Below are 22,502 nucleotides of genomic sequence, written 5' to 3'. Positions count from 1 at the left end.
TTTAACTCTTACAGGATTTCTTGAACAGAGATGATGTAACAGAGAAATTTGATGTAGGATAAGCTTCTGAAAAATTGCAATTCTTACTCTGTATGTCCAAAATATCTGCTAGGAAAAGTCTGGCTAGCTTTTTGTGAGTGTATGTAGTCCTGCTAGGGCTGATTCTGATCTCATTCTGCTTTTTATGGTGATATTAAAGACTCAATTAACCATAAGGAATCTGCTTCTTATTTATAACTGGGAAGTAAAATCAATCAGGCCAGCTGATACCCATGTGAGTAAGCTGAGCAGGATTTGACTCACATATTTTAACTGAAGTTACAAGTACACAACTCTGACAGGATCAGGCTCCAACATAATTTTATCAGATGAAATTGACAAAATCATTAATCTTAAAAGAACAAACAAAACTTGTTTTTGTCAAAAAAACTACGGTGGCTATAAAGCTTACTGTTTCGAAATGTGGTTGGACTCAAAGGTCTGGTAAATTAATTTTACAAACACAAAACTGAACTGAACTACTTGACAGAGAAGAAACTATTCCCCCCCGCTCCCCTCCAAAGACAATCCAAATCCTGCTCACCTTGTTCTTACAAGAAGCACATGTAAACACAGTGGAATGACTGATACTCCAAAGATCTGTCTCTAGGTACAGCCGTATATGAAAATATGATAGATCACGCAGGACACGGAAATTTATCACATGCATGCACGTGTTTCTGTGTGGGTATCTGACTATGTTTTGTGTGTGAAAAGTTCAAGATGGTATCTTAGAGATCATGTCAAGTGCATTTAATAATAAACTTACTATTTCAAGAAACTTCCAATAAGACAAAAAGACATGGAAAACTCTGATTTACGTAATATATATGTTTTCTAAAAAAGACTACTCCTGGTGTTGCTAAGGTTTATTTTCCAAAAGATGCATACTTTATATGACTACTTTTTTTGTACTAGAGTTACACAATTGAAACAAAAACAAGGCATAGCAATCTATCAGATATTTTGTATATATGTACAAGTTTTAATTCTTGTCCCTTGATTTTGCATTTGAAAAAAGTGTCAGGAGCAATGCTTGAGTCTCTTAGAACATGGCAGCATTCTGAAAACTGCGTGTTTTGTATTTTCTAATTAAGATTGAAATCAGACATGTAATCCACCTGTCACCAAGAAACTGAGACTTGAAAAATCAGGGGGGTGTTGGGTTTTTTTAATTGTCCTTTTATGTCATTCTGTGTGGCTACACTTCATCTAGACTGATAGACAACTCAAACCAAAAAGGGAGCACAGTCATCAAATAGATACTGAAAGACATTATTGGTTCAGTTTGAGAAGAGAGTTTAAAGTTAAAACACTCAAATTTGAGCTGTAGACTCAAATTTGAGACTTCAGCTGTTGACAAAAGTGAACCTTGGCCCACCAAAAAGCAGGAATGCACAACACTATCTACAGTCTTGGAAAGTTCCTGATGCTCTTTGCCCCTTCAAAAGGCACAGGGCCTACTTCAGTGTCCTAAGTCTTAAGCCACATTCTGAGTTTGCCTTATTATTGTTGCAGTTAGCTACTTAGTTTTCCTTCTGACACAATACAGACAGAAAGGGCACCTCTGGGATCTGATCTGGTGTTTCTTGAAACTCCCACTGAAGTCCACAAAAGTGTGGCATACCTGCAGACTGTAGCACCAGGACCCCAATTACATTTTCATTACTCAGTGAAATCTTACCTAAAGATTTAATTATATTACTGGAACAGGTACGTCCTACACTACTTTTATTTTTTCTTATCTGCAAAATGTCAGGAATTTGAACAGACCACTCTTTGAGGAGAAATATTAAAGAAATGTTAAGTTGTCTGGATATCCAAAAGTACAAAATAAAATATCTCCTCATGTGAGAGCTGAAAGGTTTAATATTCAGACTAATCTTTCTCTTCTACAGCTAAGATGTTGGATTCCTAATCTGTCAAGAGTCTTTTTTTATAAAAGAGATGTATGTATATTTATATCAGTTTTGATGGTATTTTAGAAATTATGATCTGTATATTATTACTTCTGAGCTACAAAAATTATGAAAAAACATCAAAAAGACTGAGGTCCTGATCCTGTTCCCACAAAACCCAGGGGAAGGACAGCCATAAATGTCTATGGGAGAATTACTAGGCTTCAAAATAGGTTTGTGGTAAAGGAAGAATTGTATGACATCAGGTGAGGCCAGTTACAAAAGAAATGTAATTAAAGTATAAAATGTCATCATATGTTCAAAAAAAGTTTTGGAATCTCCAAATTTTATGAGCATCATGTTTTTAAAATTTGAATAGCCTGAAATAAGGAAAAAAAGAGAGCTCTGCAAACAGTCTCATTAAACATTTTAGGCTGAACAGAGAATTCAGGATATGGCCTGGTATGTTTAGTTGAACAATAATAAATTGTCTACACTGGGAAACCGAACTTGAACTGCAGCTGCAAAGAGGGGGTTTTTTTCCCTCTTTTCTTATCTTTTCTTTTTTTCCCCTAACTAATCTGGTTCAGCCAGGGCATATCTGTAATTACCTTCTTCCCATCTACAGCTAATACCTCAGAGCAATAAAAAAAACTGAGGGTGTTAAAAATTCAAACACTAATTATGGGCTGTTATATTTACTAAACACAGCTGAGCAATAACAAAAGTTTCAGCTTCTTGTGGCCAGCACTACACTATTTGATCTACTATGTCCCTGGACCCTTTACACTAACTATATTACATAACAGTTAATAGCGCACTAAAATAAAATTCAATAAACACATTTATTACCAAACATGTACAGCCCAACCACTTTCAGCTGTCTCCTTTTTTCAGCACAGGTGTATCTCTGAAGAGTTCATTCCTTTGTGGCTTTTGGGTTTGGTTTCCAATTAAGTTATTTAAATAGCTAAGCAGTAGATTTTGAAAGGGGAAGCAGGCACTATCTGAGTACCCCATTTAAAGTCTTGTGGTAAATATTGGCTAATCCTACAATTCCTTCTGTTTCTTTCCTTCATGCCTGTTTTAAGGTCTTGAAAAACAATAAAGCTGAAAGCTGCCTTACTTCCTAATTCAGCACTGCCACTGTCACTACTACCACCCCTCACATTCACATTAAACACACACAAGGTGGCTTTACACCACTTAATAACAATAGAGGGGTATGGATTTTTGGGGTGTCAAACAGCTGTCACAAACTGTCACCACCACAAGAGAAACCTTGGCACACAACAAATTAACCTACACTTCTTTTGGGCTATCATTATTCATAACCAATCAGTTGAAATGCTCCTAGTATTTCATGTGCAAATAAAACCATGAGGGGAAGACCCGTGGATCAGAATAGTGGGCCAATACATAAAACAGAGGAAACAACATGCTGTCTCTGTCCTTCTGAAGTGGCTCATCATCACCCCTACACCAACTTTCACCAAATGAGATCTAGCCTAAGGCTATATATTAAATATGCATATCAAGGCAAATGAAAAAAAATAAACCTGAAAAGCCAAATTGGACAAATTTGCATGCTTGAACTGCTACATTTTCAGGTAGATGCTCAGAAATGATAGCTCATTTTTTAATAGACTTGCATGTTTATATTAGCTTTTTTTTAAAAGCTTTTCCTTTTCTATGTGTAAACATGCATTTCTTTCCACTGGAATATTGTACAGTGCAAATATAAAACATGGTAGTTTGACTAAGCTATATAAAGGTGTTCAAGTTTTGTCAGGAAAACAAGCTAATATAAAAAAAAAAATCCAATAAGGAGACACATTTCCCAAAACGCATGAATAAAATGTAACTATGTGATACAACTCTTCATTTCCCAGTTGGTGTTCTGGTTGCACAAATTATTGCTTCCTTTCAAAACAAATAGCAGGGGGCTAAAGTAAAAATGTTATAGCTCAAATCTCCAGGAAATAAAAAGCTTTAAATTATAATACCCAATGAAGTGGTAAACCCTAACGGGTGCAAGATAAATGGGTTGTCATATTTATTTGAGTTTGTTTTTGGGGCCACAAAAGCAAGAGGAGATTCTTCTTAGGGAAGATAATAGTTACCAAATTATCAAAATGCTAACCCCCTCCACTCCTGTCCTATCATTGTGTGTGAATTTAAATATTATAATGGAGCACTGCAAATTGGCTTGAGCATTTGCCATCTGCCAGAACCCTAAACAGGCTAGTTTATCTAATCTCTTCAATATAAACATAAGCATGCTCCATTTCTACACTTCCACTTGAAACACACTCTTGTAAAGAAACTGTACTGGAGAAACAGGGGTTTGGTGGTTTGGGTTTTTTATTGGTTTTTTTTTTTTTTTTCCCCTGTTCTCTAAATTTTACACAGTGACTCACTATATTTCAGGTTGCCACTCATTTCAATTTCTTTTCTAGTACTCTCCCAGAATACTTATGCCCACGAATTTAGGGTTGTAAAATGCCATGAAACAAATATTTTTGAAATTGTATCATGCCTCATGGAGCTTATTACTTACATGTGAGTTAGCTGATAAGTGGAGAAACTTTAAGGAAGATCTGCATACAATTTTTTCTCTCAAAATAATAGATTTAAAACATGTAAAACATAGCACAAACCTTGTCATGCAATGTTTACTGAATACAAATGAGAAAATGAAAGCTAAGGCTTGGGTCCAAAAATATTTCCCGTAACTAAGCCATGCCAGAAGGGGGACATTCAGAAGAATTTATTATTATTTTATCTCCCAATTCAGCTTCAGTCCAGGTTTAATGTAATTACCAAATACACACAAAACCAACATGTTTTCAAAGGAAACAAAAGCTCCTAGAAAGCTCATTCTCCCTGGGCTTCCTGCTACTCCTCTTAACACACTGGGAAATAAAGGCAGGCGCCTGTGCAGAAAGCATGGTTAACTTCACACTGGGTGTTAAATTAATATTTCAGCCGCTAAAATATTAGACTCTATCATTTAGATTATTAGTTCAATTGAATCTAAAACTGTATAAACCCCTTTGCCCCCCAGGGATGCGTTCCTATAAATAAAATGGAGTTCACACCCACCCTTTTTAACCAGAACTATTCCTTCCCTTTTCTGCTGTACCAGCTGCAATCTTTCCCTCCACATCCCGAAGTCTCTCTGCATCTACATCTTTTGAAGGATCAGAGAAGCCACTCCAAAACATGGAAAAACAAAGGCACTCTTCTCACCATGCACACCAGTGTTCAGTCCTACACACATTACACTAATTCACCAACTCCTAAAGTGTTAAAATCAACCGCTAACCTACGGTTACTCAATCATCATTCTCTCCAACTTTCTGTAATACATTGTTAATAATTGCTTCATCAAGGTTACTGTCTTTTATTATGAAGATGCTTCAGGCGTTTGGCAATAAGTCCATATTCTGACAATAAATTGCTATAAAGCAAAAGCATTGGAAACTCTAATGTGCTAACCCCTTTTTTTAATGCAGTGTAGTATTGCCAATAATTCTCATCACTTGTCATCCCCATGGGAGGGGAGGGGGGAGCAAATCAGCAAACTTTCTTCCTAACTTTCTTGTCTGTGTTTCCTTACATTGATGCATTGATTACAAAGTTGGCAAAGAACAGGAGAAAGCACCGATGCTCACATCAAACCAACAGTTTGCTAGCTCTCCAAGCCGCCCAGATCAGGAAACTTTACAAACCATTGCAAACTCAATGCTTTACAGATAGAAACTGAAGGAATCTTTTGCATTTCTATAACTCTGCAAAGCGAGAGGGAAGAAAGTTTGAAGATGGGATTCGAGCTTGCAAGAGGTGAAGGTAGTAATAATACTAATCGACAACAGCAGCAAAGCAAGGAAATCCGTAACAGGTCCTCTAAGCAGGTTAAAAACTTTGAAAGTGTCATAAAGAAAACAGAAGGACTTACATGATCGGCTAAATTTGTGGAAGATCCTGAGAGTTCTTCATGGTCTGATTTGGAGCTGCCATCCCTTTCATCAATAACAAGGTCTATTGGCATTTTTCCTTTCAAACAACTAATGTACCGATGGCAGAAATTATCACACAATTCATGAACCTGAAAAGAATAACAAGAATAATAGAATCAATAATGGAAAAATATCGTATTTCAGTTTGGTTTGTTTAGGTTTTTTTTTTTGTGTAACAAGTACAACCCTCTGATCTACTCTGCAAGTAACTCTAATTAAGAGGGACAATAGTTGAAGGCAAGGAAACAATAGAAAAAGAGTTGCAGCACATATTATTCTCTAGAGACTTGCTGCAGCAACAAGTTAGAGAGAGACATAGTGGGCTCAGACTTGTGTGCTGAAGAAAATATGATTTGGTGATAACATCAGAACACTGGGAGCAGGACCCAGGTGGTATCTCTGGAGCATACACAACCCAGACAGGTACAACTAGTCACTCGGGACAGGATCGGTTTAAACCGGGGCTAAAAAAAGGTCTAAATGGCCGGGAGCTGTAAAATGAAGCTACTTGCTGAGGTTGTGGGAAGAGCCATTCTCGTCCCAGGGCACAGCCCCTGCCCACGCCTCGCAGGGGCCCCTGCCTCTTCCAAACATTTAGTGCTTGCTGGGGGTTAATGTGCCTGCCAGAGTTAGAGAGGGGAACGAGTGGTTTCTTTTCTTTAGGTTAAACATAATATTTATGAGTGGGTAAAAGAGCTTCTACTGAGGAAAGGGGTAAAGGAAGACGAAAGGGGTTTAATATTTGATATTCATAAAGATTGAAATAACACACACACAAACAAAAAGGGAAAAAACGGTCTGGGCATGTCTGTCGGGTGTCACATGTTCTGATGGCACAGGTTGCAGTGTCACAATGCATTACCACTATCTTCTCTGGCCATGTTGACAAGTCAGCCCAAACAGTCGGGAGGAAGGGAGCAGAGGGGAGGACCAGGGCGGGCAGGGAGAGGGGGTAAGGAATGGCGTGCCCCCCGCCCACCTCTCTGACTCTTACCTTTTCTAATTCCAAAAGATGAAACCTTAGTACTTGTATTGCTTGGATCATCTGCAAGAAAGTTTTGAGCAAGGGGTTACGTGGGAGACAGGAGCACGGGGGCTGGGCAGAGCCGCGAGCCCGAGTGGCAAAGGGGGAGAAGGGGATTGTCAGGGCGTGCGGCCATTATCCAGGATTTTAGCTCATTGGTCACGCTTCAACAATTTTGATCAACTTTAACCTAAACACTTGATTTTTATCATATTTATTTCAGAAGCGGTGATTAGTGCTTTATTACCGCGATCCTGGAGGAAACCTCTTCCTGCCCTCGTTCCACTCACAGCACCCCGGCCCTCATCCCCGAGGGTCTGCAGAGAAGTCAAACACACACTCCCACCCCCACCCACGCCCGCAGGAGAAAGGGGGGTGAATGTGTGTTTGAATAGTTTGGCATCTTCTTTACAAGAGGATTTAGGCACTTTGAATATTGAAATCTTTCACATTAGCAAAAGAATTACATTAGAAATCTCCATCTCTCTCTTCTTAAGCAGTTACTTCCTTCACTTTTAGCTTCCCGTGGCTTTCAAACTCAGCTTTGCAATGCATTGGGGCTTGAGACTTTGCTCTGACTGGCTCTAAGAATAAAGCTCTTTGAAGCCCCTTGACGGCAATTTGCCGACCGGCCGGCGCCCCGCTCCCATGCCGGCTCAGCCCGGTGCCCGGCCCGGTCGCCGCTACCCCACCGCACCGCTCGGCCCACTCCCAGGGAGGAGGAGGACGCTTGCCGGCAGCTGGCGGAGGGGTCGGGAAGAGCGAGAAGGGAGTGCGGTGGTAGAGGGAGCAGGCCTTACCAAATTGTCCAACTCTGGATTTGAAGAAAAAAGTGGTTTTTCGGCGCGGACCTGCAAGAAAAAGGAAAAGCGGCGTAAACTACAGCTTCTGCCTTTAGCCCCGCAACCGGATCCCCCGAAAGGGGAAAATCCCTTTGACAAAACCGGCCGGTACCAAAATCCGCCTGAAGGAGCTGGGTCACCGAGCTGCGGAGGGGACTCCGCTCCACTCCTGCCCGTCCGGCACTGAGCCGGTCGCCGGTCCCACGGGGAGCCTTCTCCTCTGGGTCCCCTGCCTGCCTCCCGCTCTCTCTGCCTCTAAAACTCGTCCACAGCTACCTTTCCCTGTCATTAATGCAGGAGGGCAAGGTCCCAGCCCGGCAGCGTAGATGGGCTGCCGGCCGCCGGCGGGGGGGGGGGAGGTCAGGGCCATCCGGGCCGCCAGGGCGCACCCCCGCCCCGCCGGAGAGGGGGCGCCGGGGGGAAAGGGAGACTGCCCCTGCCAACACCCGGCCGTGCGGGTCGAGGCGCTGAGGAGGCGGCGGGAGCGCTGGTGAGGGTCGGGGGCGGGGGGAGAGGTGCCGGACCTGTTTAGCGAAGACGGCGATGTCCTCGTTGAAGGAGTCGGAGGAGCAGACGTCCCCGCCGGCCACGCCGGGCTCCCGGGGCGTGCAGGTCGCCAGCTCGCACTTCTCAAAGACCAGAGCTAAGAGGGGGAACAACGGGTGCCTACCGGGCGGTGGCACACAAAGAGAGGGGAGGGGGTGGGGAAGAGGGGGAAAGAAGAGCTGTAATCAACAAGTATTATATATATATATTTATTATTATTATTATTATTATTTTAATGCACGGACATACAGATACGGACACACGGGCACAACCACACTCTGCAGTCTCGCAGTAATGCCCCGGGCAGAGCAGTGGAGAACCGCATTTTGAAATAAAAATACTGGGTTTGGTGGTGAGGTGGTTATTGCTGTTTTGTCTGGTGGTTAGTTGGGTTTTTTTTTACATTTTGAAATTGCAACGCCCCACATCCCCCGTGCAGTCCTCACCGACGAGGACAAAAGTGACCTCTCTAAACGCACAAGGCACCGAACGTGCTCAGCAGTAGCTCAACTGAGAATGTTACACTTTTGCCACAGCTTAAAATACCGCAAAACCTGGAAGATCCCATCCCTACCCTCCAGCTATGACCTAAAACGAGAGCGCAGCTAGGCAAACTGCAAACTACTTAATACGTAATTTTATTTTTCAAGGGGCCTGCTAACAAAAATGTGGTGAAGTTTCCTGGCTTAGGAAGCACACCCAAGTAAAATACCATCTGTCCAGATAAGTGAGCTGGGGAGGGGGTGGAGGAAGGGAGCACTTCGCGAAATATTTTCCCAGAGTTGGTGTAGTCAGAAAAAAAAAAAATTATCTGCATTCTGAGTAGTAAGCATGCATTTGTTTCTTTTCCCCTTTGGTGTCTGATCAAGGCCCCACACTCTGTCATAGACGGTACTAGCTTTCCTTTTAGGATCAGTTAGTATTTTTTTCCAAAAGGCACTGAAGGGAATCGGTGTCATTCCCTCCAAGCAAAGCCCTGGTGCAGGCTTGAGTTTTGCTGGCTATGGGTTTCTTTTTCCTCATGTTCTTTCTTTCTTAAATAGAAAATTCAGCTCATTGCCCCAAATGCATTTATTTCTTCTGTCTCTGGGAAGAGCTGTTTGCAAGAAGTGGATCCTTTTTATTCTTACTACCTTCCACGATGTGAATAGCTCTTTATTTACAAAGTTGGAAGAGTGGTATTATAGCACAGAAGAGAACACCAGAACAACACTTCTTCAACTAAAATCCAGAGCAATGAGAGTCTCTAACTCCTAAGTGGGGCCTTTACAAGAAAAAAAAAAAAAAAACCAAAACAAACCACGAAAAAAAAAAAAACCAACAAAAAACACAACATACCACGGGTAAGAAAAGACACTCCCCCCCCCCAAAAAAAACCAAACACAAAAGAGAAAAAACTGAATAAATAAAAAAAGAAAAATGGAAGGACGAGGCAACACTACCTCTCTCCAATCCAGCCTCTCTCCTCAAGAGGTCTGTTTTCCAGCACCCGTTTCCCGTGGGTGCTGGCACCTCAGCCGAGTCAGGCTGGGATCGCCCTCGTCCCGGGATCGCCCTCGACCCGAAAACACCCTAGTCCCGAGATCGCCGGCCACGGCAGTGCCACCGGGCGGGTCTCTCTCTGGAGCGGGCGGCTGGGGGCTGCCCTGCCGCCGCCTTCCCTCCGGACCCTCCAGGCTCCCCCCGCCCCGCTCCGCTCCGGAGCCCGGCTGGCCGCTGCCGCCGCGGCCCCGCGGGAGCTCCCGCTGCCGGCCCGCCCCGCTCCTGCCCCGGCCGCTCCGCAGGCACCAGCGCTCCGGAGCCGGGCCCTGGCGCCGGGCGGCCCGGCGGCACCTACCCGTAGATCGCATCCTTGTCCCGCTTCAGAGCGTCATTGACAGCGGAGCCCATGCTGGCCGGCATGACATTGGGGTGCGGGGCGTGGGCGCCGTAGTGCTGTCCGGCGTGCAGCGGCGGCCCATGGTTGAGGTGGTGCACCGGGGGGATCGGCCGGGGGGCGTGGGGGTCCCCGTACATGGACGCCGGCACCCCTACTCCGTCCATCCCGCCGTAGTGGGGCAGCTCATCGTACTGTCAAAAAGCGGGCCGGAAGAGAAGAAAGAAAAAGAAAGAGGAGAAGAGAGGGGGAAATAAAAAAAAAAAAAAACCAAAACAAAAAAAAACCAAAAACAAACAAACAACAACAACAAAAGTCAGAAGAGAGTAAAGCACCCGGACAGACACAAACAGAGCAAAACAAAACAAGAACAGCCACAACAGAGAGAGAAATGCTCAAAATGAAATCAACTGGGACCGGGAGCAGGGTTTGGAGGGGCTGAAGGAGGAGTGGGGGTGCGAGAAGAGGTAAAAGGGGAAAGTGTGTTTGCCTGTCTGCATGTGTGGGGGAAGATGGTCCTCTTCAGCACAGGCAGGAGAAACCCTAACAAGGAAACGGTGATGAAAAGGAAGGAAACGGAGGAGAGAAACTAGAGTTACTCTGCATTAGAAAAGAAGGGGGAAAAAAATAAACAAGCAAAATCAAAACCAACTAGATAAATAAATCAACACTAGAAAAGAGAGAGGAAAGGTAGGGTGCATCGGGAGGAGAGGGGAAGATAAAGGGGGGAAATAATCTGAAAGTTACCAGAAACATTATTTAGTAGCAATTCCCCTTGTCCTTGTCACAGCCAGAGACGAAAAAAAAAAAAAAAAAAAAAAAAAAAAAAAAAAAAAAAAAAGAGAGAAGCAGCTATATGTGTATACATATATATACATTGGTGTATACACAGACACACATATGTATTTCTTAGTGTTTGCTAGGCAGCAGCAGTAGCGGCGGCAGCAGCAGCAGCAGCAAGCTTTCCCCTGTGAAACCCGTGCTACTGAGCAGGCAGAGAGCAGGGAAATCGCGCTGCTGGGGAAAAAGCTAGAGAGGAAAAAAGCGTGGAACAATTGCAGAGACACACACACAGAGACACTCATGCACACACACAAAAAGCCAGCGAATAATTTTTGCTGCTATTTTTTAATAGTGGCCGCCATCATCATCAGCAACAGAGGAGAGCAAATCGGACAGGCCCCTCTTAAGAGAGGATTTATATATAGGTAAGTGTTGGAGATTTAAACCTACCCTTTGCGCCATCAGTCTGCGCTCCAATAAACTCCTGGATGTGTCGTATATTTAATATCCCAGTCCAGCAAAGAAAGTGATTTAGAGTGAAGAAGATTCCTTTTTTTTTTTTTTTTGCAACCCACTTATAGACTTCTCCTATCCTCCAATATGGGTAAATAATAATAATAACAACAACAATAACAACAACAATATATAAAAAACAGTCAAGAACCACGATGAGTTTCTGTGTTTTCTTCTTTTTTTCTGTCTCTTTCTCTTTCCTTTTTCTGTCTCTCTTTTTCCTTTTTTCTTTCTCTACGCAAAAAAAAAAAAAAAAAAAAAAAAAAAAAAAAAAAAAAAAAAATTGTCAAGCCCCCAAACTGAAGGTTACGATCGGCCCGTCAGCAACCCACATGTAACCAAACTGTCGTGTCTCATGGCTTTTTGCCACTCCAGCTGTCAATCAAAGCCAGGGAATGTCAAGGTAGTGAATGAATGATGGTTGATGATGATGAAGAAGAGAGGAGGAATCTTTTTAACCCCGGCTTCTTCTTCCAGTAACTCCGTGCTCGGGTTTTGCCTCTTAGGATCGCTTATAGGGTTGTTGGTTTTGGTTTTGTTTTGTTTTTTTTTCAAAGTACTGTGAAGGGGGGTGGGGAAAGATGCGAAGAAAAATTGAATAGTTTTGCAAAGCCCGGACTTCCCCCTCTCTCCTCTTTTTTTTTTTTTTTTTTTTTTTTTTTTTTCCTCCCGGCAGGTATTTTGTCTCCCTCTCTCCCTCACTCCCTGGGATGAGTGAGTGTCAGTAAGTGTTGGCAGGTTGGCTGCCGGCTGCCTTATAGAAGAGGCTCAGTTTTGCGGCGCTGATCGGCGGGAGAATGAAGTGACGGAACCCGGAAGTAGTGGTGGCCATAGCCAGTCCTGCAGCGCGGCGGCGGCGGCGGCGGGGAGCGGCGGCGGGGAGCGGCGGCGGCGGGGAGCGGCGGGGCGCGGCGGCGGGCGCGGGCGCGGGGCGGCGGGGCGCCCCAGCCGGCGGAGCGCCGGGGATGCGCAGCGCGGCGGCGGGGCGGCCGCGGCGCCGCGCGGGGGGAGCCGCGCAGCAGCCCCTGCCCCGAGCGAAGCACGGCGTGTAGGAAGGAACGAGCGAGCGTGCGAGCGAGAGGGAGGGAGGGAGGGAGCGAGGGAGGGAGGAGGGAGGGAGGGAGCGAGGGAGGGAGCGAGGGAGGGAGGCAGGGGAGGAAGGACAGGGAGAGTGCGTGTGTGCAGAGGGGGGGAGAGGCAGGGGAAACTGCAGAGAGCGAGAAGAAAAGTGCGGTAGAAGCCCGGCCCCGGGTCGGTTTGCGCTAGATTATTTGAGCAACAAAATACCTTCCGATTACCCGCGGTGTCGGGCGTCTGGCGGCGCGCGGGGCCGCTCGGTCGGGTCGCCGGCTGTCGCCGCTGCCGCGCGCGGTGCGCGAGCCCGGGGGCACCGGGAGCTACAGCGCGCGGGGGGGCCGCGCAAAGTTGCTCTGCCCCCGGCAGCCCGGCTGCTCCGGCACGGCGCTCCCGGCCCCGCCAGCGCGCCGCGCCGCCGGCACCGCTCCTTCCCTCTGACAATTCATTGTGCTTTGCTAAAAATTAATTTTCCAGGGCATGAGGAGAACGCCTCGTTCAAACCGTGTTGGGCACCGCTCTTCATTAAGTGATCGCTGCTATCAAACATGCTCTGGATGTCTTGAAGCGGGGGGGAGGGCGGGGAGAGGCGGAGGGAAGAGGGGGAAATCCCTTTTAGTTTTGCGATTAGACTGCCAGGCTTTGTTAAGGGCTTAAAAACAAAGTCATGCTCAGTCTTTTGTAGGAGAGATCCAGATGTTATGTAGATTTCTGTTTGCATGTTCGTTTTGAGCGGATCCGGCGGTGAGCGCAGTATTTACGTGTGTGTGTTGCTGGACTTTACCGTTTATCGACGTTGCGCTTGTGGAATGTATGCTGGAGTATTAGCTCGGTAATGCCTTCTAATGGTAGTGCTAATTACGGTGGGGTTGTTTAGCAAATTAAGTGAGATGATGCGCCCCCCCCCCCCACGCTCGAGTACCAAATGAACTTTTCCGAACACACAGGCACACACACACACGCGTTAATTTTGGTGCGTTTCTCTCGCCCAATCACTTCGCTGAAGCTACACCATGCCTTACCTCAGAGCAGTCAATTACCAAAGCTACCCGGGCTCATCAATCATGGGGGATGCTTGAAGTTTAGGGGAGGAGCGATGGTCAAACTATCGATTGATGCAGTTTTGTCCTCCCCAACCCCCCACCCTTGTTCACGGTCCCCTGCACATAAAATCTAAAACAGACTATCCCGTTAATAGTGGAATTTATCAATGATTATGTACCCGGTTGTGAATGTGGCCTCATACATAGATGGCTTTTAAAAGTCACGGCAGAAAATATAGTATTCCGTTAGATTTTGGTTTGCTTTTCGCGGTGATGACGATGCTTTTCGGAGGTTTGGGGTTTTTTAACTTTAAGAAAATTACTCAAGGGGTAGTTATAGATATTTGGCCTGATTTTAATAGGCGAAGGGAATGAGCTCCGGAGGTCAATAAACCCCTCCAAAATGATGAATGATTGAGTACCTGTGATGATGATAGTGATTACCGGAGCAATTAAACAGTTTGATTAAATGAGCCATCATAACAATGATGTCTGCGGGAAATCAGCCCTCACGTATAAAGAAAGATAGTGTGGAGAGCTGACAAACGCCAGTGGGCATTCCTGCATGTTCTGCTAGCGCCGAGCCCTGCAGAGCAGGGCTGTATTTACAAATATGAGGGGAATACGGAGAAAAGACCCTCTCCTACTTTTAGCCAGAGTTGCACCCTGCCTAAAACCCGCCAGAAGCTGGAGAGCAGACACGGGTTGTTTGTTTTTGGGTTTTTCGGGGGGTTTTTTTGTGTGTGTTTTTCCCCCCCCCCCCCCCCAGAGGATCTCCTCCAAGATTAAAGCTAGTCCTAAGAGCAACCGAATTGCTGTGACTGACTTTCACGGGACTGTAAAGAGAGGTGAGTAGAAGAGCCCTTAGTATGTAGATCTCTTTCAAGCAGTGGTTAAGTCAATTCATTTCGAAGGGAAAAAGCCAGTCTTCTTGTGCAGTATTTTATACTCTGTCGTATAAATCGGTAACGTAATTCAAGATATTCATGGTAATGAATGCTTGGCTAATCCTTTGGGTGCGCGGAGACCTACAGAGCAGTAGGTTATGCAAATCCTTTCCTACTCTTACAGCTGTAGTTTTCTAGCTTATTTTTTTTTAAGAGATCTAGTCATCGGTGAATGTTATTTGGGTTTTTTTTCCCCTTCTTTCTTCCCCCTCCCTTCCCCCCACCCCCCGCGCCCCAAAGATGCTAGATTTCTCCACTTGTGTGGAATCATTTGTTTGTGATGCAGCCAGCTTAGAGGACGTGGTTCAAATATTTGAAGCTTCCAAACTTGTTTTTTAACTGTGGCAGTGCAAACCCAGAGCCTTGTCTCTTGAGGTATACAAGTGTGTTTCTTTTAGAATAGTTTCAGTATCGCCCAAGAGGAGGTCTTTCCTTATAAACTGACTGTGAGAAAGTAATCTGGCTGCATTTAAGGTTCCATGCATTTCTTGAGAGCTCAAGCTGTAAGAGAAGTTTGTCAGTTTTCTTCTCAAAAATAAGTTCGATTACTTGGCTCCCATAGAAGAAATTATTTTATTGCTTAGAATGTAATTTTAAACTACTTTTTTTTCTGCTAATTCTATTTTTCACAGAAGTCTCTGTAGATCTCAGCTCTCAGACTAAGAAATTCTGAGAAAACAGATTAAAATCAATGCTGAAAAAAAGCAGCCGAAGTTTTGCAATGTTCACTGCTGTTCCTTTCAATTGTTTAATTTTTTCCCCCTCCTAAACTAATTAACCCCCTGCGTTGTCTTGCCCTGCTGTGCATGTTTGTAATCTAGGACAGGGACCAACTTTTGAAAATTATTTTAACTTGATAGAAAGTGAAATTTCATATAGTAAATGAAGATCTTTCATGTTCCTCCTGTGTTTTTTTTTTTTCCGCGTGAAAAGAGTTGAAGCCTTTTTCCTCATCACTATCCCAGTGGATTAAAGCACACAGAGAACGTGGTTTATAAAGCGCTACAGTTTAGCCATTAACAAGGGATCTCAATTTAGCTCCCTTAAGTGAATGTACTCATCTATTAACAAAGATGCTGTTGGGAGCTCGGAGGAAAATGGGATACGTACGTGCAGAGGGTGAAGGCTTTCACATACTTAGGTGATTTTTTATTTACTCCTCTCCGTGTGTTGTTCCCCCCCCCCCCCCCCCAACTGGTGACATTTCTTAAAAAAAAAAAAAAAGTAATTCGGGAAAATTAAAATGGCTAATTTCCATTTCTCCTGCATCACTTTCAGAACAAGGGCTGTTTTCAGGAAAAGTGTGAGATACAAGTCAGGGTGGTGTCTGGGGTTTGTTTGTTTGTTTGTTTTTTGTTTGGTTGGTTTGTTTGTTTGTTTGATACATTGGCTCAAAAGTCCAAAGCGAAATGAGGTGTCCGGTATGGAAGTGCATCGCAGTCAACCGCCAGCTCCTTTTTGCCGAGGCTGGAAATGGTTTTAACAGGCGGTAAAATTTCATCTTGTGGTGTCAAATTGGGGTCAGTTTGGGGTTAGCGCTCTCAGTGTCCGAGCAGGAGCTGTCCAGCTGTGTGGGGATTCATTAAGGGCAAAAGATCCGTTTCAAGAAAAACAATACAAAGACAATCAGAGGGCTAAAGATCCTCTTCAAATCGCATTTTACAAGTGCACCAGAACAAATATGGATGCTGAAACCTATTCCCTTCAAATTCCCAAATCGACTTCTTAGCCCTCGGAGGGAGCGAGAGAGAAAATCCTCTAAAAGTTAAGAAGAGTCTGTTTTCAATCAGCCTTTCCGAAGTGTGGCATCTTAGTCCTTTGCTGGCTTTGAGACATGCCTCTCTTGCTTGCCCGTTACATCTCTCCCTCCCTCCCTCTCTCTCTCTCTCTTTTTCCACAGCCTTGCAAAAGCGGATGGAACAACAGGTAATATTTCAGATTTCAAGAATAAATCCCACCAGAGACCTTAAACTGCTGTTTTGCACGCGCGTGTGCTCCTAGCACAAGATTTAATGCAAATAGAAAGTTTTTAGGGGGAAACAAGCCATGCTTGCACGAAATCCTATTGGACCCTGTTGGAAATTCTGCGCTCTCCTTGTAGGTGATCCTCCAGTCCGATGGGTAATTTGGGCTAGATTTACTTTCCGGTTCTTAGCATTTGTGGAAAGCACCTATTGCTAATCTGGTTTATTAAATTCGCATGGTTTAAATCCTCTTAACGTCCCTACATCTGTTAGGACAATTGATGCCTTGCTACAGGGACAAATAACTTGAACCTTAATCTTGTTTGTAACTTTATTCAATGTTTGTTTGTTTGTGTGCTGAGTTCAAGTATTTTGGATGATGCCATTGTGTTCGGTAACACACAGACTGCATTTAAAAGGGTCAAGGATATCATGGAACACAGTGAAAAATTTAGCGTTTTTGAACGGGCTTTTTATCTCGAACTATCCTTCTAGGCAATGTGTAATAATTAATGAAGAAAGCAATCTTCATGTTAAAATGTGGATGCAGGACATCACCGTGTCACCGTAGTGAAATTCACATGAATTTTACTTTTTGTTTTGCCTGCAAGGCGAAGTGTGGAGTTTAAATAGTACCTTTTTCTTTTTATAATCAGGATTGTGCCACAGTTAAATTGCTACCCCCAAACCTGCTCTTTGCCACACTCTCCTTTGCCCTTACGGTTGCTTTTTACAACTTCAGTCACTTTTTATTCATCTCAGCACTCTTTGATTCGCCTCCGACTTCCCGCAGCTGCAAGACTTTCGAGGTCCCATCTCGGGTGCCCCTGTGAAATCATGCACGTTTTAGCTTCTGCAGATCACTGGGTTCATTTAGCTCGTCACCCGGATCCCCCCGTCTGCCAGTAGTGTACTTCGCTTTTCAGTAATGTATTATTATTTGTCGAAAATCTTTCTAGTCCTGAAAGTCAATGGTAGCCCATCACGGTGAACTTTTCTTGACCTCGACTGCGGTATGACTGAGGTCTTTGGGAGCTGGATTAGGAGGAGGTTCATTTGCTTACCTGTTAACTTCGCTTTTTACTCTTTCTTCCAACCCGTCCGCCCTCTTTGTTTTTAGAGTGAGAAACCCCAACTCTGCACGACACAAGAACGCTCCGGTGTCGTCCTCCCCTGGCGCCCCGCTTTGTCCCGGTCCATGCCCGGGGCGCTGGGCTGTGGCCGGGCGCTGGCGGGCTGCCCCGGCCGGCGCTGACGCGGCCGAGCGGCGCTGCCACCACCATCAGCAGCCCTCTAGCGCTATCTGGCGGGGCTCCAACACGAGTCCGCGGAGCCGCGCACGGCCCGGCTCGCCGCCGGCCACGGGGTTCGCTCCGCGGCCGCAGGGCCCCCGTCCCCGGCTCAGCGGCTCCCGCGGCGCGCTGATGTGGCCCAGTCCCGCGTTCCTTCCCCGAGGGGCGAAACCCGCCGTGGGAAGGGGCAAGGAGATGAACCCCTTCGCGTTTGTCCGGCTTATGTCACGCGGGTGGGTGTGAAGCACTGAAGTCAGAGAATAGATGAGATTTTTTTAAAAAACGTTTTATTTTATTTAGGCTGGAGTGTTTGTAAAAGTGGAGACCATAAACAGTCGACATGTGTATTTCCATCACACACCAGAGGAGAAAAAAAAAAAAAAAAAAGAAGAAGAAAAAAAGAAAACAACCACAAACCTGTCAGGGCTTCCCACTAACACTGCTTGCGCTGGGTAGTTAAAAATCTAGTTTGCAATAGTTCGAAGAAGCCCGAAGCATGAAAAAAAAATAATTTTCCCAGTATGGCATGGTAACTAAAAGGACAGTTAGGGCAAACTAAATGGCTTTAGTGTGATATCAGAGAATCCGCAAAGGCTTCAAACTCTACTCAGAGCTCTGCTCCAGCTCACTCAAAATATCCCCTTTTGTTCTCCAGCTGCCTATAAAACTCCAGAAGAGGAGCGCTCTCATTTTTACACAGGAGTTCTCGGTCCGGAGAGAACAATATACTCCTACCTCTTTTGAAATGATCCGGAGACTCTCACAACACACAAGCAATCAGTCGAAGCACGAAAATTCCTTTTTTTTTTTTTTTTTTTTTTTTTTTTTTCCCCAAGAACTGCTCAGCCCATTGTTTGAAGTGGGATTCAGTGCACAGCCCAAAGAGAAAAGGAAAAAAAAAATCTTGAGAGCCCGGTTTGGTATTGCACAGAGAGAGAGCTGACAAAATATTATAGCGTTTCCTAGAAGTACATGGTGAGAGCCGGCAGTGCGTTCCCGAAAAGAGGTTGCTTTTATTTCCACCACCACCCCCCCCCAAGATTGTGATTGTCTTTGTATGTCTTTCTTTTGATCCCACAAAGAGAATGCAATATACATATATGTGTTTGCTCTCCATACAAGAAATGCCATACAATGGAATATGCGGCCGGTTAGTCCTCATAATGCTTAGTTTTGCTGTAATTAATTGAAAACAGTTATTAGGTCGTCACTGGCAATAGCGTAAATAATTGCAGCAGATTTTTACTTAAAATTGACCGGTCATAGAGTGATAGATCGATTCGAGGTATAAAAATGATGTATCAAAACATCAATGTCGATTATTTGAAATATTGTAGTCGAATCTTTTTATTGCTTCATCGGTTAAGTGTCTGAAAGTGCTGTGTTCCAACATATATTTATGTTGTCAATACTGTCAAAACTGTCAGTTTTATTACAGTGGATTTGTAATACATTTCGGATTTGCTCATTTACATAAAATGTCCACCTCAGATACCCCTCCTTTTCTCCATCTCTGGAAATCTGTGTCAGTTTAATGAAAGGATTCAAGACTCATACCTGAAGAGGGGAACAAAAAAAAAAAAAAAAAAAAAAAAAAAAAAAAAAAAAGAGAGAGAAAAAGAAGGAGGTATTGCTCCATTATGTCCAATTTTAACATCCGTTTGGAAAGCTTGGGCTATTTCTGACTCGCCAAAAGAGGGAATTCCTACCCCCTCCCTCCCCCGGCCCCGCTTATTTCCCCAGTAGAATTTAAACACTTTTCTTCTCTCACACCTAGATTAAACCCTCCAGGAGAACTGGGAAATTGTACAGGGATACAGTAACAAGCCAAAGCACACCTGTGAATGCCGCAACCTTCCCAAAGAGAGCAACAAGCCCCCGAACCACTCACACACGCGCAGAGGTTTGAATCCTGCTAGAAAGGAGAGACAAAAGGAGCGATAAATGTGTGTGTGATCCTTTCCTAACGGTTTGGAGCCCAAAGAAAAAGAGCAAACTCTAAGCAGTATTGGGCATTTGATGTCCCCCGCCCCTATTTTATCAGGATCTGATCGATGTGATTATTCCCTTTAACCGTAAGCAGTGATTTTTTATTAGCGTGATCTCAGGAAACTCTCTAATTTTCTCCAAGAGCCCAGCTGAGGGATGGAGAACTCAGGAATAAATAAAGAAATCCATTTGCACAATAAACTCTCTTCGATAGAACAAACAATGAAATTGGCGAAGTAACTTTATTCCCCACCCCTCTCCGAGGTTGAGGGTGTTTCAAAGGTGTTGGTGAGATGAACCTGAGGAGTTTGTGGGTTGGTTTCTTTCTCCTTCCCTCTTCCTGCAACCACCCCACCGCCGCCCCCCCCACCCCCCCCCCCGGGATATTTATGTTTAAATAGATGCTGAAGAGATTTCTGAGTTCACGGGAAAGAAGGAAGGTTAGTTAAGGGAATGGCAGCGCGCCTGGCAGGTATTTTAATGACTGTCCCTTCCTTTGAACACTTTCAATTTCTCTCCTTCTTGTACAGAATGTGTTTCCCAAACCAAGTATGATTTCTGTTGTACCTCTCGTGTGTGTTTGTGATCCCTTCTGAGGTAAATTGAGAAGTACGCTGCGCAAAAGGAGGAAATCGCCCCTGGGGTGCTTTGTTTACTTTGGTTTGTAAAATCCTGCTAGGAGATGGTTTCCTCAGTGTGTGGCAAGTGTTTCTTCAAGATATTCATCAGCCCTTCTACAATTACTTCGAGCTCCGAGGGAAGAAAGCTGCCATCACTTTCTCACATCCCAAGGTGTTGCATGGGGGAGAGAAGAAAAGGCTGGAGCATTTAATTATAATGGGGAGGGGTGGGGGGTGGGGAGAACGGAGGCTGCAGAAACCCGTCCCAAGTCTGTACCTGGATAAGAAAAACCTGCAAGGGTGTATTTGGGAAGCATGTGCCATTTAGACACGGGAAAAGTACCCCGTCTTGTGCAGTAATTAGTCTGAACAATAAACATAATTGGAACAAAATCAGTTGGAAGTTTCTGCGTTTTTAATTACGTTTCATTTTGTGGTAAGCCGTAAAATTATGAATGCCTCTCAATTAAACACTATCCACTTGTAAAGCATTTAACAACAATTATTCCTTAATCAGTCGGAATGTTAGCCACAAATGATGCTGTTAAACATCAAAGGGACGCCTTAGACGTTACCTTTTAGTCATAAGTAAGAGGATTAATTTCTATAATTAGAGGGGATAAATATGTGCATAAATAAATCTAATTTTTTTACACGTTCTCATACTGTCTGGGAGAGGCGAGGATCTTTGACAGTGCTCTCACTCTCGGCTTTCCCCGGTCGGAGGGGACCCGGGAGCAGCGAGGTGAGAAGACCCCCGCGGGGAGCCCCGATCCTGCGCGCTGCTCCTCAGGCGCCGGCGCTTCCCCCGCGGCAGCACCGGGACTGGGGCTGGGCCTGGGGTTCGTGCCCACCACGGACAAGGGGCTTCGAGGGAATTTACTTCCCTATTCGGTTTATATTTACCTGGGTTGGGTTTGGGTTTTGTTGTTTTTGGTTTGTTTTTTTTTGTTTTTTTTTTGTTTTTTTTTTTTTGGTTTTGTTTTTGTTTTTTTTTTTGTTTTTTTTTTTTGTTTTTTTACGGCACCTGTGGTTTACCGGGCGATCATTTCCCTCGGGGACAATTTGCTGTCCCCAAACGAAGCTGGAGATTTGAGTCGAATACCGCAAATAAAATTAGCATGACCTTGATTACACCCCGTATGAATATCTCATTTACCTAATGACTTTATGTCACGTACGCAGAGGGTCAATTTCCTTTTAACCTTTCCCATTGCTGCAGTAAGCATTCTTTTATAATCAATGGCTGTTTGAATAATCAATTCGCATTTTATGATCCCTGACAAACTCAATATACGTGTGCCTGCTTTCAGCAAAGCAGCCGGCCCCGCTCCGCGCCGTTTTCACGTCCGAAGAGTTTGCGGCGGGGCTTCCCGGCTCCCCGGGGAGCCGCCTGGGCCGCGCAGGCAGAGGCTGCCGGGCTCCGCCGGGCTCCGCGGGCGCTGCTCGGTCCCGGCTGCTCCCGGCTGCGCTCCGCACCGCCCCCGCGCAGCCCCCGGCTCCGGGAAGACCGCCCCGGCACAAAGGAGCCGGCCGGCATCCCCCCGCATCTCTTTAGCGCTGGCAATTCCGCGTGTTTTCCCACTAGCTCAACCCGAAATAAGCGGCCTTCCCGCCTTCTACTTTGGTCTCTTTCCTAGGAATGTGCGCAGCAAAAAGCTCGTCTCCCGGGACAGTTCCCCCTTTTTAGTCTTTGCTGGGACAACCAGCCGTGGGGGCACGGTTTTCCCGGCTGTGCAGCCTAAGACAGTCGGCAGCCCGGCAGCCCGTCCTCCTCGAACACTGCTGAGAGGGGCCTGGTGTTCTCGGCCACGTCGGCACCTGTGAAACCTCGAATGAGTCCCTGCCTCAGCCTCACTGCCCTGCTGACTTTCGGGAGCCTCACTCGCTGATACCAGCCCTCTTTTATTACCTCTCAGTCACCTCCAAACCGTGGGTCGGGAAAGTTGTCCCAGAAGTGCAGCCCTCAAGCACAACTCAAGTGCAGGAGTGTACGAGGAAAGGAGGGGGGTTAGGGCAAGATGAACTTT

General features: G+C 45.1%; 1 protein-coding gene and 2 long non-coding RNA genes across 6 annotated transcripts in view; 2 read left to right on the top strand and 1 right to left on the bottom strand.

Moving 5' to 3' along the window:
• Positions 1–13,162, bottom strand: part of MEIS2 (Meis homeobox 2) — a 171,973-nt gene extending 158,811 nt beyond the window's left edge. Inside the window, exons 1-7 of one of the 4 annotated variants that reach the window (XM_066188332.1) lie at positions 12,831–13,162; positions 11,481–11,777; positions 10,209–10,441; positions 8,350–8,491; positions 7,784–7,834; positions 6,954–7,004; positions 5,899–6,048 (exon numbers count right to left, since the gene is read on the bottom strand). In XM_066188332.1, the coding sequence (XP_066044429.1) occupies positions 5,899–6,048; positions 6,954–7,004; positions 7,784–7,834; positions 8,350–8,491; positions 10,209–10,441; positions 11,481–11,492 (639 nt within the window). In that variant the 5' untranslated portion in view covers positions 11,493–11,777; positions 12,831–13,162. The remainder of the gene's footprint in view (positions 1–5,898; positions 6,049–6,953; positions 7,005–7,783; positions 7,835–8,349; positions 8,492–10,208; positions 10,442–11,480; positions 11,778–12,830) is intronic. The other 3 variants (XM_066188328.1, XM_066188329.1, XM_066188330.1) reach the window with 3 other exon arrangements.
• LOC136292519 (uncharacterized) lies at positions 10,433–11,615 on the top strand. Its single transcript, XR_010721914.1, has 2 exons — positions 10,433–10,714; positions 11,383–11,615. It is a non-coding gene; the product is annotated as an uncharacterized lncRNA (long non-coding RNA).
• A 1,356-nt stretch (positions 13,163–14,518) lies between the features above and the next one.
• On the top strand, positions 14,519–20,865 carry LOC136292518 (uncharacterized). The gene is made up of 2 exons (XR_010721913.1): positions 14,519–16,533; positions 18,164–20,865. It is a non-coding gene; the product is annotated as an uncharacterized lncRNA (long non-coding RNA).
• The last annotated feature ends 1,637 nt before the right edge of the window (positions 20,866–22,502 follow it).

This window comes from Chamaea fasciata, unplaced genomic scaffold (genome assembly GCF_029207755.1).
Source record: "Chamaea fasciata isolate MVZ Bird 193981 ecotype frontalis unplaced genomic scaffold, bChaFas1.0.hap1 SCAF_7, whole genome shotgun sequence".
Classification (NCBI taxonomy): Eukaryota; Metazoa; Chordata; class Aves; order Passeriformes; family Sylviidae; genus Chamaea; species Chamaea fasciata.
The sequence above is the reverse complement of the archived record's forward strand: the minus strand, read 5'-3'. Positions and strand labels throughout refer to the sequence as shown.